Source organism: Rosa chinensis, chromosome 2, assembly GCF_002994745.2.
Source record: "Rosa chinensis cultivar Old Blush chromosome 2, RchiOBHm-V2, whole genome shotgun sequence".
Classification (NCBI taxonomy): domain Eukaryota; kingdom Viridiplantae; phylum Streptophyta; class Magnoliopsida; order Rosales; family Rosaceae; genus Rosa; species Rosa chinensis.
In genome coordinates this window covers 63649787-63664322 of record NC_037089.1, presented here as the reverse complement: position 1 = coordinate 63664322, position 14536 = coordinate 63649787, and the positions used below count along the sequence as shown (strand labels likewise).

The window sequence follows — 14536 nt, the reverse complement described above, 5'->3', positions numbered from 1 at the left end:
AAATTTTGACCCGAACAAAAAGTCAACTTTTAGGGCCACTAAAACATCCAAAACGTTCAAAATTGAAAATATTTAACAATTTACCGTCCAACACGAAAGTAAATCGTAAATTCTAGGTTCGGGACGTAACAATCTTCCCCCCTTAAAAGAATTTCGACCTCGAAATTACATACCTGCTAGCCAAAAAGGTGAGGATACTGCTTCCTCATTTGCTCCCCTGGTTCCCAAGTAGCTTCCTCCACCATGTGATTACTCCAAAGCACCTTAACCAAGGGTATTGTTTTGTTTCTGAGTATCTGCTCCCTCCTATCAAGTATCTGAACCGGTTGTTCTTCATATGTCAAATTTTCTCTCAACCGGATAGGTTGTTCTTGAAGAACATGAGAGGAATCAGCAATATACTTGCGAAGCATAGAGACATGGAAGACATCATGTACTCTAGATAGTCTCGGAGGTAGTGCCAAACGATAAGCAACTGCACCAATCCGCTCCGTGATCTCATATGGCCCGATATATCGAGGGCTAAGTTTCCCTCGTTTCCCAAATCTTATAATACCCTTCCAAGGAGACAGCTTCAAGAACACCCAGTCACCCACTTGAAACTCCAAATCTTTTCTTCTGTTATCAGCATAACTCTTCTGTCTACTCTGAGCCGTTATAAGTTTCTCCTTGATTAGGTTGACCTTTTCGGTCGTAACTCGTACCAATTCTGGACCAATGAGTTTCCTCTCTCCTGCCTCATTCCAACATAAAGGGGTACGACACTGTTTGCCATAAAGGGCTTCATAAGGAGCCATGCCAATGCTGGAGTGATAACTGTTATTATAAGCAAACTCTATCAATGCGACATGATCATCCCAATTCCCTTTGAATTGTAAAACACAAGCTCTCAACATGTCTTCCAGTGTCTGAATGGTCCTTTCCGTCTGTCCATCTGTTTGCGGATGAAATGCAGTACTAAATTGGGACTGAGTGCCCAAAGCCTCCATCAGCTCACTCCAAAACTTTGAAGTGAAGCGAGGATCACGATCCGAAGTAATAGAAACGGGTGTGCCATGAAGTCTCACTATCTCATTCAAGTATAGCTCTGCATATTTATCCATTTTATAAGTCTTGCTGACAGGTAGGAAATGTGCGGACTTAGTAAGTCGGTCCACAATTACCCAAATGCTATCATGACCATTACGACTACGTGGTAGTCCTGATACAAAGTCCATAGTAATGTGTTCCCACTTCCACTCTGGTATAGGTAAGGGCTGTAACAAACCTGAGGGCTTTTGTCTTTCTGCCTTCACTTGTTGGCACACTAGACATCTTCTTACATAATCTGCAATTTCCCTTTTCATGTTAGACCACCAATAATATTCCTTGAGAGTTCGGTACATTTTGGTTCCACCAAGATGCATGGCATAAGGAGAACTATGAGCCTCCTCTAGTATCTCCTGTTTAAGATCATCCTGTTTGGGTACACAAATTCTATTCCCAAACATCAAAGCTCCATCCCCTCTAACAATGAAATCTTCTCTAGCTCCATTCTCTACTGCCTCTCTTACTTCTTGTAGAGCTTCATCATGCAGCTGTGCCTCTCGTACTTTGTCAATAAGAATCGGCCTCACATGGAAGCTGGCTATTAAGGCTGCAAATTCATCAGTCCCTTCCAAACTAACTCCTGTAGCTCGCAATTCATAAAGGAGTGGAACCCGAACTGTTCTCATATGCGACAAGGAAGGGAGGGCAACAGGGAAGGATATGTCTTCCTACTAAGAGCGTCAGCTACTACATTAGCCCTTCCTGGATGATACTCAATCGTGCAATCATAATCCTTAATCAACTCCAACCATCTTCTTTGCCTCAAATTAATCTCTTTTGTGTGAGCAAATATTGAAGACTCTTATGATCCGTAAAGATTTGACACCGAGCTCCATATAAGTAATGCCTCCAAAGTTTAAGTGCAAGTACTACCGCAGCTAATTCAAGGTCATGTGTCGGATAATTCAACTCATGCGGCTTCAATTGTCTAGAGGCGTAGGCAATCACATTTCCATGTTGCATCAGAACACAACCCAAGCCTTGCCTCGAGGCATCACTATATACCACATACTCCCCACTATCATCAGGTAAAGTTAGGACTGGAGCACTAGTTAAACGCCCCTTGAGTTCTTGAAAACTTTGCTCACACTCTTCTGACCAAACAAACCTTACACCCTTTCTAGTCAACTTAGTAAGAGGAGTTGCAATCTTTGAGAAATCTTGCACAAATCTCCGATAATAACCTGCCAATCCCAAGAAACTACGTATCTCTGTCACTGTGGTAGGTCTTTCCCAATTTAGCACCGCTACTACCTTCTGAGGGTCCACACTGATACCTTCTGCGGATACAACATGACCCAAAATCCAATACTATTCAGCCAAAATTCACATTTATTGAACTTTGCAAATAACTGGGCCTCCCTCAAAGTTCGCAATACAATCCTTAGATGCTTGGCATGTTGACTATTGTCCTTGGAATACACCAAGATATCATCAATGAACACAATCACAAATCGATCAAGGTAAGGACGGAACACTCTATTCATGAGGTCCATAAAAGCTGCAGGGGCATTAGTCAACCCAAACGGCATCACTCTGAATTCGTAGTGCCCATAACGTGATCGAAATGCAGTCTTGGGTACATCAGACTCCCTTATCCTCAACTGATGGTAACCAGACCTCAAATCGATTTTGGAAAAGACCTTGGCTCCCCTCAACTGATCAAAGAGGTCATCAATACGAGGCAAAGGGTATTTATTCTTCACAGTAACCCTATTCAACTTTCGATAATCAATGCACAACCGTAAAGAACCATCCTTCTTCTTAACAAATAAAACCGGGGCACCCCAAGGAGACACACTAGATTGGATGAACCCCTTATCCACTAGTTCTTGCAACTGAATCTTCAACTCTCTTAATTCAGCTGGGGCCATTCTGTATGGTGCCAAAGATATGGGTGTGGTGCCAGGGAGTAAATCAATAGTGAAATCTATCTCCCTAGCAGGAGGTAAACCAGGTAATTCGTCAGGAAATACATCCTGAAATTTCCTAACCACTGGTATCTCTCTAATACTCAGCTCTTCCCTATTAGTGTCCACCACATGTGCCAAATAAGCCTGACTTCCCTTATTCAACAGCTTCTCAGCGGTCAAAGCGGAAATCATACAGGAAGCTAGAACATTACGTTCTCCCTGAAAGGTAATCATTGGCTTTCCTGGACTTCGAAAGACCACAATCTTACGAAAGCAATCAATATTAGCCCGATGAGTCGCCAAAAACTCCATCCCCAAAATCACATCAAATTCAACAAGGTCTAATGGAATTAAATCAACCTCCAAACTAACACCCTCAATCAAAACATCACAACCTCTAAAAACCCATTCTATCTTAAGTGATGCTCCAGCAGGTAATAACACATTCCATTCACCAATAAGAAGTGATGATGGCACATTCGCAAAACATGCAAATCTACTCGACATAAAAGAATGCGATGCACCAGGATCAATTAAAGTATAAGCAGGCTGACCAAAAACAGACAACGTACCAATGATAACATCTGGTGAGTCGTGGCCCTCCTGCTGCGTCATGGCATGCAACCTAGCCTGAGTGGTAGGACGTCCTCTCTGACCCCTACCCCGCTGCGGGCTGCCACGGGCTGCTGAACTATGATGGGTACCGCTAGTAGAAGCCACGGTACCACTAATAGACGTACCGGCAGAAGACTGGCCCGCGGTCTGATAAGGAGTAAATGCAGCTCTCTGAGTCAATAGAGGGCAATCCCTCCTAAAGTGGCCCTGCTGTCCACACTCAAAGCATCCGACTGACTGGTACTGCCCAAACGGGGCTGGCTGCCTAGCTGGAGCCCTATGCTGACCACCAAAACCAACTCTGCTCTGCCCAAACGGGCGTCCACTAAACTGCCCCCGAGGGAATCTCCTGTCACGCCCCCCGCGTCTATAACGAGATCCAGCACCAGACCCACTACTCTGTCCGCTGCCTGCTGAAGATCCTGACCCAGAAGTGGAAGCAGCCTTCTTGGGTGGGCCCTGGCTGGGGCCACCCAAATCCCGAGGTCGGATACCAGACATATACCTAGTCTCAAGTCGTAAAGCAGCATTAACGACCTCAGCATAATCAGTAAATGGTACTCCGGTCAGCTGATCAGAATACTTACCCCCCAAAGCATCCACAAACCTATAAATCCGCTCCCTCTCAGTGCTAACCATATCAGGCACAAACTGGGCCAGTTGGGTGAACCGTTGTTCAAATTCTGTTACGGTCATGTCCCCCTTTTGCAGATGTAAGAACTCATATTTCATCCTATCTCGGATAGCTGTGCCAAAATATCTCTCAGTAAAGTGCTCCTTGAACTGTTCCCAAGTAATTGGGCCATCAATCTCTAAGTCCCTGCTCATATAAGACCACCAATCAAAAGCTACACCATCCAGAAAATCCACCGCTAAGCCCACTTTTCGATCCTCAGGGCAATGGATTTGAGTGAAGACTCTCTCCATTTTGTTCAACCAATTCTGGGCATCCATAGCCTCAGGAGCATGAGAGAAGCTATAAGCTCCATGCCTCTTCGCTCGCTCCATGGTAAAGTCAGTTCTGGAGCCTGGAAGCGCTGCAGTCAACTGCTGCACAATACGTCCTAACGCTTCCGCTATTCCTCCAGGAGTATGCTCATCTCCTGGAATGGGAGGGGTTTCCCCACGAGTCCGGCGTCTAGGACGCATAGTACCTGAGATTAAGGAGAATTAGATGACTCACAACGAAGACACTAGGACAACTACCTTATACACTTGAAAAACACACTAGCATCGAAGAGCATACGATGGGGATCCGCCGCGGTCGGGCCATCACTCGGAAGATACTAGATGTCCTTAATTGTATAAAGTAGTATAACTGACAGGAAACGGGAAACCTAATGCTCTGATACCAACTGTCAGGACCCACCCCGGAATTACCCTCCTAAATCCTAGGTGGACCTGCGGGACCCACTTTTCGAGAAAATTCGACAGAACCTCCCCTAAAAATGGGCAACCCTAAACCTGCTGAAAACACTTCTCAAGTACTCTAAATGCTATGCTTGAAGCCGCCCTGCTTCCTAGCATCATTCCATAATTTTCCAAATAAAAACATCAAACTTCACAACCAAAATATCTTACACAAATACAACCCAGCAACTCAATCGTTCAACAATCTCCCAAAATAAACCACTCTCTTACACACATACTTATACAAAAGTATAAATCCACTCTCAACAAGTATTCAGAGCAATCTAAGGAATAGACTCGAAATATAATACAATGAGTAGGTTAATCAATAACCTACTGAGAATGGATGATAGAGGTGGTACTAGCCTCCGCTCCTATGCCGGTCCGCAACACTGTGATCTGGGCAATTTAAACCAAAGGGCCCAGGGGGAAAGTACATAAAAACGTTAGAGTGAGTGGACAAAATAAATAAGTATAAATGAAGATAAATTTATACTTTCCCACAAGTTTACAATATAAAGTCTCGATGCATGCAACGTTTAAAAAACGTATTTCTTTAAACCCAAAACTCGTACAAACCATTCCAGCCCTGCTGGATAAAATAAATCGGACTAGCCCCGCTAGTCAAATCATAATAAAATATGGGGAAGGACGTTCACCATACGAAAGAAGGGAGCCTTATTGGCTCGGGTCGGAGTGTCCCACACTCTTGAGCATCCCATGCTCTCCTCTACTCACCTACGAACACATAGTAAGTAGGGAGGAGTAATAATAGGCTAGCCAGTAATATAATATATATAGAACGACCCTGGGTATGGTGGTTAAAAACCGATAAATTCCAGTAAATCCTTTAGACTTCCCCATGTCCCACGCTGAATAAATAAATGAGTTGTCAATGAGGCATTCCCAATGCCAAACCGAAAGTCGGTAAATAAATATGGAGACTTACTCCATCGAAATCCCATTTCAAAAACCCTTCAAAAATCTCAAATATAAATTCGAATCCGAGCATAAATACTTTATATCCAAAACTCACAACCGTTACCAATCATAAATACTTCATGAGAAACAATATTTAAAAGTAATTCCATAAGATAATTCACAATTATCTTTATATGCTCGGTAAAAATACGTTAATAAAATAAATCAAGCTTTAATAAATAAATGCATGCATCACTTGTTTGAAAACAAAAGTCCACTCACAAAGTACGGCTAAGCTTGCCGTCGATCCAAACCCTCCTCGAGGAAATCCTCCTCACGTCCTGTACAATACAACGTTCGTAACTTTAATTTCGGGTTGGAAAACCAAATTGGATTAATTAAAATCAACCCTAATAACAACTTTCATTGCCCAATTTCTCCCAATCTTCTTCAATAATATTATCTCCTTAATAAATAGGCTCAAAGGCCAAACCGAGGAAATCCGATCGATGGATTCCTCGTAATTCGATTTACAATTTCACCTATTTTCTTGATCAACCATCAAAATTATATTCAAATCACTTCCAAATCGATTTCCAAGCTTCGATTAATTAACTAGATGTAAAATGGATCGAATACATGTTCAACAGTCACAATTTCCGGCCGAAACCCTGTTTCACGCGCCACCTACAGTGGCAGTGCGTGGGTTTCACGCGCCGGTGGCCAACCTCCACCTCCGGCCACCAAATTTCAGGTACAACACCTACTCAACACACTGATTCCACTTCATAACTACAACATTTACAAATAACAACTAGAAACAGTCGAAATCAAACCAAGAACACAAACCCAGAAAATTCAAGAACCCTAATTCGATCCGGCCTCTACACTTCAAATCGTGTTACAAGACCATAGGGGAAATAATCAGTGATGAAAACCAAACCTTCGACAGAAAGATGGGGACCGGAGGTGGCCGGAATCGCCGGAAATCGTCAACTGCAGCCGGAGGAGTCTTTCGTTCGATCCGTGGTTTTCCGGCCAAATCGTGGAAAACCAAGGATGTAGGCGTGCTCGGAGGGAGGAGGCGAACCTGGGATGACCGGTGGCACGTCCTGGGGTGGCCGGAATCGCCGGCAATCGAAGGAGGTGCGGTGGAGGCCGAACCGGAGAGGAGAGAGCTCGGGGGGGAGGAGAGAGAAAAGGGGAAGGGTGGGTTTCCGGAAATGGAAACCTACCCTAGGTAACTTTCTATTTTAATCAAAAATTACCGTGAACAGTAACTTTACTATTTCGGCCATAACTCTTGCATAAGAAATCCGATTTTTACGAACCACATATGCACGCGCTCGGTTTAACGTCCCCTACGACTTTCGTGAAGAACATTTTCTCAAATTTTGACCCGAACAAAAAGTCAACTTTTAGGGCCACTAAAACATCCAAAACGTTCAAAATTGAAAATATTTAACAATTTACCGTCCAACACGAAAGTAAATCGTAAATTCTAGGTTCGGGACGTAACAACTATGCTCCTTATTAATTTATTAGGTGTTGGTTCTTGTAGAGCTTCTTTCTTATAATTTTATTCATGTAATGAGAAGAAGAAAAAATTATGCTCTTTCAGTCTTTGTAAAACACTCAGAATTTAGGCCCCGTTTGGTTTACGGAAAATAAGCATCAGGAAATAAAATTTGTTTCTTTCTTGCGTTTGGGATACAAAATGAAGGGAAATACTTTTTTGAATCAAGGGAAAATAAGGGGAAAAGTGGTTCATCCCAAATACCAAATGAATCACTTTTCCCTATTCTTTCATTGCATTTATTACTCACAACACATTATTTTATTCTATTAATTACAAACTTTTTAACAAATTTCCTGATAACTTTCCTAATGTTACCAAATATGGGAATAAAAAGTTCTTGAAAAATCTAATTTCTCTTTCTATAAGAAAGACAACAGAATTATTTTCCTTTCCGTAAACCAAACAAGACCTTAAAGTATCAAGTTTCACCTTCACATCCTTTTCCAACCATTGCAAGTGTGATGTCATTATCTTTATACTTTAGAGACAATAAAAGTCATTAGTTTTTACAGTTTGGGGAATGTTTTTATTTCTCTCCTCCTCCTTTCCTGCTAGCTGTGATTACAGCTGAGTCATTTGTAATTTGATCATTTATTAATAAAGATCGACCTATTTGATTCAAAAAAATCTTTTCCTTTGGCCAATGAAAGAAAGAGTCGGAGCCATCAGTGCATTGACCGTAAAGTTAGTCTTCTTAAAAATAGCCATCTAATTCAACCCAAAAATTTCCGGGAAATTGAGAAGAATCATAAAATAGCTCTCTGAGCAAGTCAATGGTGAAGTCCTTCACCTCTTTCCCACCCACCAACTTCAGAAAATGATGGGTTGTTGAATTGGCCGTATTCTAAAAACACTAATCACACACACTAACAAGTTGACTGGAAATTTCATGCACATCATCTAATCTCCAACAAACCTCAGTACCTCACTTAGTTAATCTAATTATTCGCCTTCAAACAAATTAGTGTTTTAATTTCATAAGAATCAAAATCCAGTTTGATCGTGGAATAGACGCTGGGGAGATGATGGTTACTTCATGATAAAAAAAAAAATTATAAAAAAAAGGTCCAGTTTGATCACGTATTTGGGAGTCAAAATATTAAATTCTCTACAAACAGGTAGGCTACTTGTTATATACTAGTATATTGCTCATGGGGTGATTATTGATTTAAGGACTCTAGGCGTTGGAATAGAGTTGGAAATTTCTGGAGCTATGAAAGCCGACAAACGATCAGAAGTCTTTTCTTTGTTTAATAAAGTAATAAACTACTCCAATAATGGTGACCATTCGCCCCACTCTGTCTCTCTCTCTCTCTCTCTCTCTTTCTCTGTATTATATAAACAAACCCCGCTACCCACAACTGGAAGCATACATCAAACACTAGCTCATATCTCCACACACTCAACAATGGAAGCCACTTCTTGGCTTACGTATGCAGCCGCCTGGCTGGGAGCTCTAGCCCTCTTCCTCCTCTCCCGCCACCTCCGCCGCCGCAAGCTTAATTTGCCACCCGGCCCAAAACCCTGGCCCATCATTGGCAACCTCAACCTCATAGGCAATCTTCCCCACCGCTCCATCCATGACCTCTCCCAAAAATATGGCCCCATCATGCAGCTCAAATTCGGGTCCTTCCCGGTCGTCGTGGGGTCCTCCGTTGAAATGGCCAAGGCCTTCCTCAAAACCCACGATGTCACCTTCGCCGGGCGGCCTAAAATTGCAGCGGGCAAGCACACCACCTACAACTACACGGACATCACTTGGTCCCCTTACGGCCCATATTGGCGCCAGGCCCGTAAAATGTGCGTCATGGAGCTTTTCAGCAACAAACGCCTGGAGTCGTATGAATACATCAGAAGAGAGGAGATAAGTGCTTTGCTTAGAGGCTTGTATGAGTCCTCCAACACCAACATTTTGCTCAAAGACCACCTCTCCAACGTGAGTCTCAACGTCATAAGCCGAATGGTGCTAGGAAAGAAGTACACCGACGAGTCCAAGGATGCGATTGTGAGCCCGGACGAGTTCAAGAAAATGATTGATGAGCTGTTCTTGCTGAGTGGAGTGTTGAATATTGGTGATTCAATTCCTTGGCTTGATTTCTTGGACTTGCAGGGGTACATAAAGAGAATGAAGGCTTTGAGCAAGAAGCTGGATAGGTTCTTGGAGCATGTTTTGGATGAACATATTGAAAATAAGAAGGCACCTGACTTTGTTGCAACAGATATGGTGGATGTGCTTTTGCAGCTTGCTGATGATCCCGACCTTGAAGTTAAGCTTGAGAGGCATGGAGTCAAGGCCTTTACTCAGGTATGACCATTTCTCTATGCAATAATACTAGCATTAAAAAATAAAATAACAAAAAACAACTTCTAAGTCATAGTCTCCACTCTCCACTAGTGACATAATGCTGGTCTCTATTATAATCTCTTATCTGATTATTTGGCATTTTGTTTTGGTTCATTACGCCCCCCGCCCCCCCCCCCCCGCGGCATGGGAAAATATAAAGCATGTATGGCCATTAATTAAGAGGCGTACATAGATTTTCACCTCTGATATTATGTTAAGGCATAATTGTCAAATTATTTTTTTAGGTTTTATTTTATTTCAGCTAATTTGCTATCTTAGGAAATTAGTCAATTTGCTATCCTTTTATCAAATTTGCTACTCTAAATTCTCAAGATTAAACTTCATTAAATTTTCAAAACTAGTCATTTACTACCTTAGATTTTCGAAATTAATCTATGTTTGGACGAAGAACAAATTAATATGACGAAAATGTAGTAAATTGGCTAATTTTGAAAACATATGATAGCAAATTGGCAGAAATAATACTTAGGGTAGTAAATTGACTATTAAGCCTTATGTTAAAGTGAGAGCATTCAACTCAAGATTGATTAACAGTAAATAAGAATATCCCAAGTCTTAAATATTTCTATCCATGCAGTGGTTACATAACCGATGTGAAGTTCTATACGATTACTCTCTGTATTGATACATATTTCTAGCATTTCTCGTGATTTATGTTTTTGTTAATGGTTTCCATTAGGACCTAATTGCTGGCGGGACAGAGAGCTCAGCTGTGACGGTGGAGTGGGCAATCTCGGAGCTCCTAAAGAAGCCAGAGATTTTCAAGAAGGCAACTGAGGAGCTAGACAGGGTGATTGGAAGAGAGAGATGGGTGGAAGAGAAGGACATTGTTGACTTGCCTTTCATTGATGCCATTACCAAGGAAACCATGAGGCTCCATCCTGTGGCACCCATGCTGGTGCCAAGACTAGCACGTGAAGATTGCCAAGTTGCTGGCTATGACATTCCTGAGGGCACCAGAATCCTAGTGAGTGTGTGGACAATAGGAAGAGACCCTACCTTATGGGACAACCCAGATGAGTTTTGCCCTGAGAGGTTCATCGGCAGGGACATTGATGTCAAAGGCCAAGACTTCGAGCTTTTGCCATTTGGGTCAGGCAGGAGGATGTGCCCTGGTTACAGTCTTGGCATCAAGGTCATTCATTCAAGTCTGGCTAATCTGTTACATGGGTTTACATGGAGATTGCCTGATGGCATGAAGGAAGAGGATTTGAACATGGAAGAGATTTTTGGGCTTTCAACACCCAAAAAATTCCCCCTTGTCGCTGTCACCGAACCTCGTCTTCCTGCTCATCTATACTCCCTGTGATGTGATTACTGAATCTGTTTTGGTTTTAGCTACTTCTACCTACCAGAATAATCAGTGCTGGGATTTCAACTTATTTGCTAGTATTATGCATTTTAATTAGCATGAGTTTGTCGTAGCTTTATAATTATGCTAATATAAATATATGGTATGTGTGATTCCCGATCTAAATGTGTCACGGTAATTTTCTGCCTTTTCACTTTCCTTCTTTCGGATTCCCAATCTTAACTGTTGCTACAACAATGCATGGGTGATGGGACTACGGGAGAGAGAAGTGGAGCTGCATCAGAATCCACTTCTGCAAAGTTAACAGTAACTCGCACTTTATCCAAAGTGCAGTGATAAAACACTGCATTATTGATAAAAGTAAATATCATTACAACTAGTGAATATACAGATTCATTTTGGTCCATACCTTCGATCTTGAAGATATCACTGGCTATCTCTACATGTCGTTTTCCTCTTTCCACAAACAGAAACACGATGGCTTCTCAGTAGAAAGCTTGAAATTAGTCTGAAAAGCTAGCTTACAGATATCATGTGCTTTGGAAGACCTACAAAAGTACAAAACCATCAAAGCCCATCAGCTTCAAAGCTTTTGAGAATCATGAAGGATATGGACAATCATCGAATTTCTGCGTGTAAACCGTGTCGTTGTAGACTCTTTGTTTTTGCTGCTTAACAGGGACGTAGCCAGGCTCTAGACTTCAGTTGGGCTAATTTAAAGCTTGTTTAGAAGAATTTTTTTCTTTGTCGATAATAATCCAATAGATTTTGCCACTAAGTTTTAGAAGAAAAACTGATAGAGAATGTTGTAAGTAAAGAAAAAAAAAAGGAGAACAACATGTGGAAAGAGCAAAGAAAAAGGGACAAAATTTGCCTTTCAGAGAAGAAATTTTAAAAAATAAAATACTAATAGGAAAATTAATACAAAAGAAGGGGAAAAAAAAGGGAGGAGAGAAAATGGGGGGAGAGAGAGAGAGAGAGAGAGAGAGAAAAAAAAAAAAAAAGAGGAACTAAAGAGAAGAAAATGATGCCAAAAAGGGAAAAAGAAGGTTAATAACAAAGAAAACAACTCTAGGAGATTCGAACCCAGGTCTACAATTTAGAAAGAGTCAAAATGCTTGACACTTTACCAACCAAACCAAAACAAGAGTATTGCTCAAGGAGCACACTTATACTATCTAAAGGATTGGAAAGATTTTGGGTTGGGCTGTAACGCAAGCAGCCCATCACGTGGCTACGTCCCTGCTGCTTAACAACCATTTTATTTTCAATAATTTTTTTTAGAGTGCGTTTGGATGAGAAAATTATAAAATCTGTAGCTGAGCCTCCCAGTTAGGCTTGGTTCCAAACCCCTTTTCAAAAAAAAAAAAAATCTTTAATTTCATCAATCTAAAATTCCATTAATTGCAATTTTTATTATTTGGTCCTATCTATTTAGGATTTGAAATGTGTAATCAATTAAGAAAGTTTAAAACAAATAAAAAAATAAAATGAAAAAAACCTTGTCTTGGAAATAAAAATTGAATACTGCAAAAGAATTCATAAATGACACCTATTTTAGTGGAAATTGAAGTGGAGAATTTAAATAATGAATTCCTTCATTTTTTTTCCACAGATAAATTTAAGATTTCCAATCTGATAATGCCAAACGAGGAAATTGGCTTTTAGAAATTGTGAATTCCTTACTTTCAATCAAATTTCATCATTTTTTCCCTCATCCAAACACACTCTTGGGAGAGCGGAATCAGGTTCAATTAATATAACGAACTCACTCGGTCAAACTAGAGAAATTCAAAAATCTCTCATATTACATCTCAATACATAGATAAGACTACATGTAGCAGAGCTACCAAAAAAAGAAAAACTTAAAAAAAAGAAAAATAAAAAAATAAAAGTAAAACTCCTACACCTATCCAGCTTGAAATCAGAGCTACTGACTTGACAAGCGTTGAGGCCTAAGACCCTCATGGTGTACATCACCACTCATCAACCAGCAAACAACTACAACCGAAGGCAGAACAGGTGAGAGTACTTATTTAAAGCAGGGAAAAAACGGAGCTATCCCCCACAACCCATACCAGGCCCAATCCAGAAGAGAGAGAAATATAAAGGCCAGCTAGTAGGCCTAACTCGGCCCACTAACCCGCTGCCCCAGGCCCAACCCAAAACCTTTAGTTTGGAACTAGGGTTTTTCCACCGAGAAAACCAGGGAGCAGGCTAAACTAGTCCGACCACCTCCATTGACGCCTAGCCAATTCCGCCGTTGTCACCATCCAAGACCCTAGGAGATTCCTTTCCGGTCAAAGCCAAGCCAGCATCCTTCCCACATCCTCCAGATCAGCCTACTATGAGCCATCAGAGAAGTAGCAATCCAACACCGATCCAGCGGTCGACCACGATCCTCCACCATCGTGTAGACTAGGCCCCGACCCGGACCAAACATGATCAAAAATGTTGCCCCCAAGACACAGAAGCCTACCTCCTCATAAGCGACTACCGCTGGTGTTCTAACGCTGTTGCTGTCTGTGTGGCCCTCCGACTCCGACAAAGAACCCGGCACAAAAAGAAACTCTCCACACCTCAGTCTGCATCCTCACTCGCCTCAGCCGAAACCGCCGCAAGTCGGAGCCCTTACAGTTTCAACCTTTCTGGTCAAACAATCGATCTGGAACAACGCCGCCGACGAAACAAGAGGATTGCACCGCTACTCTGTACCCTCATGGTCACCATCCTGTAGCTGCCTGGTGTGGGAATCGTGAGATCGCCGCTACCAGCTCACGAAACCCTTGGTTTCGCAATTGAGGTTGCTCCGAATTCCCCGGAGGCCTCCAATAATTGACATTTTATTTTCAATATTGACACTAAATTATGTAGAATGTGGGTGCCTGAATTTGACAAAAAGGCATACAATTCATTAATTCAAAATAATTGTAAAATGGTTTAGAGCTCCAAGAACTTGCACAGAGTTCTTTGCCTTAAATATTTTCTGTTAATGCTTGGATCCGTTGGGGATCTAATTAACGGTAAGTAAAAGAGAGGGAGAGAGTGACACAAGCGAAGTATAGTGGTTCACCTCCTGCCTTAGCGGGAGACTACGTCCACTTGAAAGCTTAACTAGTGTGTGTCGAGCCTTGCGGCCTAACAATATTACAAAGTGTGTTGTAATTGAGTCCTTGAGTTGTGGGAGGAGGCATTCCTTTTATAGGTGAAGGAAGCCATCTCCTTTACATTGTTTTCGATGTGGGACAAGTAACAACTATTCTAGTATAGAAATGCCTAGTGTGGAGGCAACTTGGCAAGGCCGGAAAGGTGGCTTCCCGGCGACGGATTTG

At 41.8% G+C, this 14536-nt stretch overlaps 2 protein-coding genes across 2 annotated transcripts; one reads left to right on the top strand and one right to left on the bottom strand.

The window, feature by feature from the left end:
• Nucleotides 1-3627: 3627 nt before the first annotated feature.
• Nucleotides 3628-4766, bottom strand: LOC121051313. The gene is made up of 2 exons (XM_040513533.1): nt 3743-4766; nt 3628-3632 (listed from the first exon to the last, which is right to left on the bottom strand). The coding sequence occupies exons 1-2, from the start codon at nt 4764-4766 to the stop codon at nt 3628-3630; spliced, it is 1029 nt and encodes a 342-aa protein (XP_040369467.1).
• Nucleotides 4767-8879: 4113 nt separating this feature from the next.
• LOC112187937 (trimethyltridecatetraene synthase) lies at nt 8880-11369 on the top strand. Its single transcript, XM_024326912.2, has 2 exons — nt 8880-9832; nt 10572-11369. The coding sequence occupies exons 1-2, from the start codon at nt 8936-8938 to the stop codon at nt 11199-11201; spliced, it is 1527 nt and encodes a 508-aa protein (XP_024182680.1). The 5' UTR covers nt 8880-8935; the 3' UTR covers nt 11202-11369.
• The last annotated feature ends 3167 nt before the right edge of the window (nt 11370-14536 follow it).

Bases quoted from the DNA above. Each gene is read 5' to 3' on its own strand.
- LOC121051313 (XM_040513533.1), bottom strand. From the start codon at position 4,766: ATGCGTCCTAGACGCCGGACTCGTGGGGAAACCCCTCCCATTCCAGGA.
- LOC112187937 (XM_024326912.2), top strand. From the start codon at position 8,936: ATGGAAGCCACTTCTTGGCTTACGTATGCAGCCGCCTGGCTGGGAGCT. The intron at 9,833-10,571 runs GTATGACCATTT...GGTTTCCATTAG, and splicing joins GAGTCAAGGCCTTTACTCAG to GACCTAATTGCTGGCGGGAC.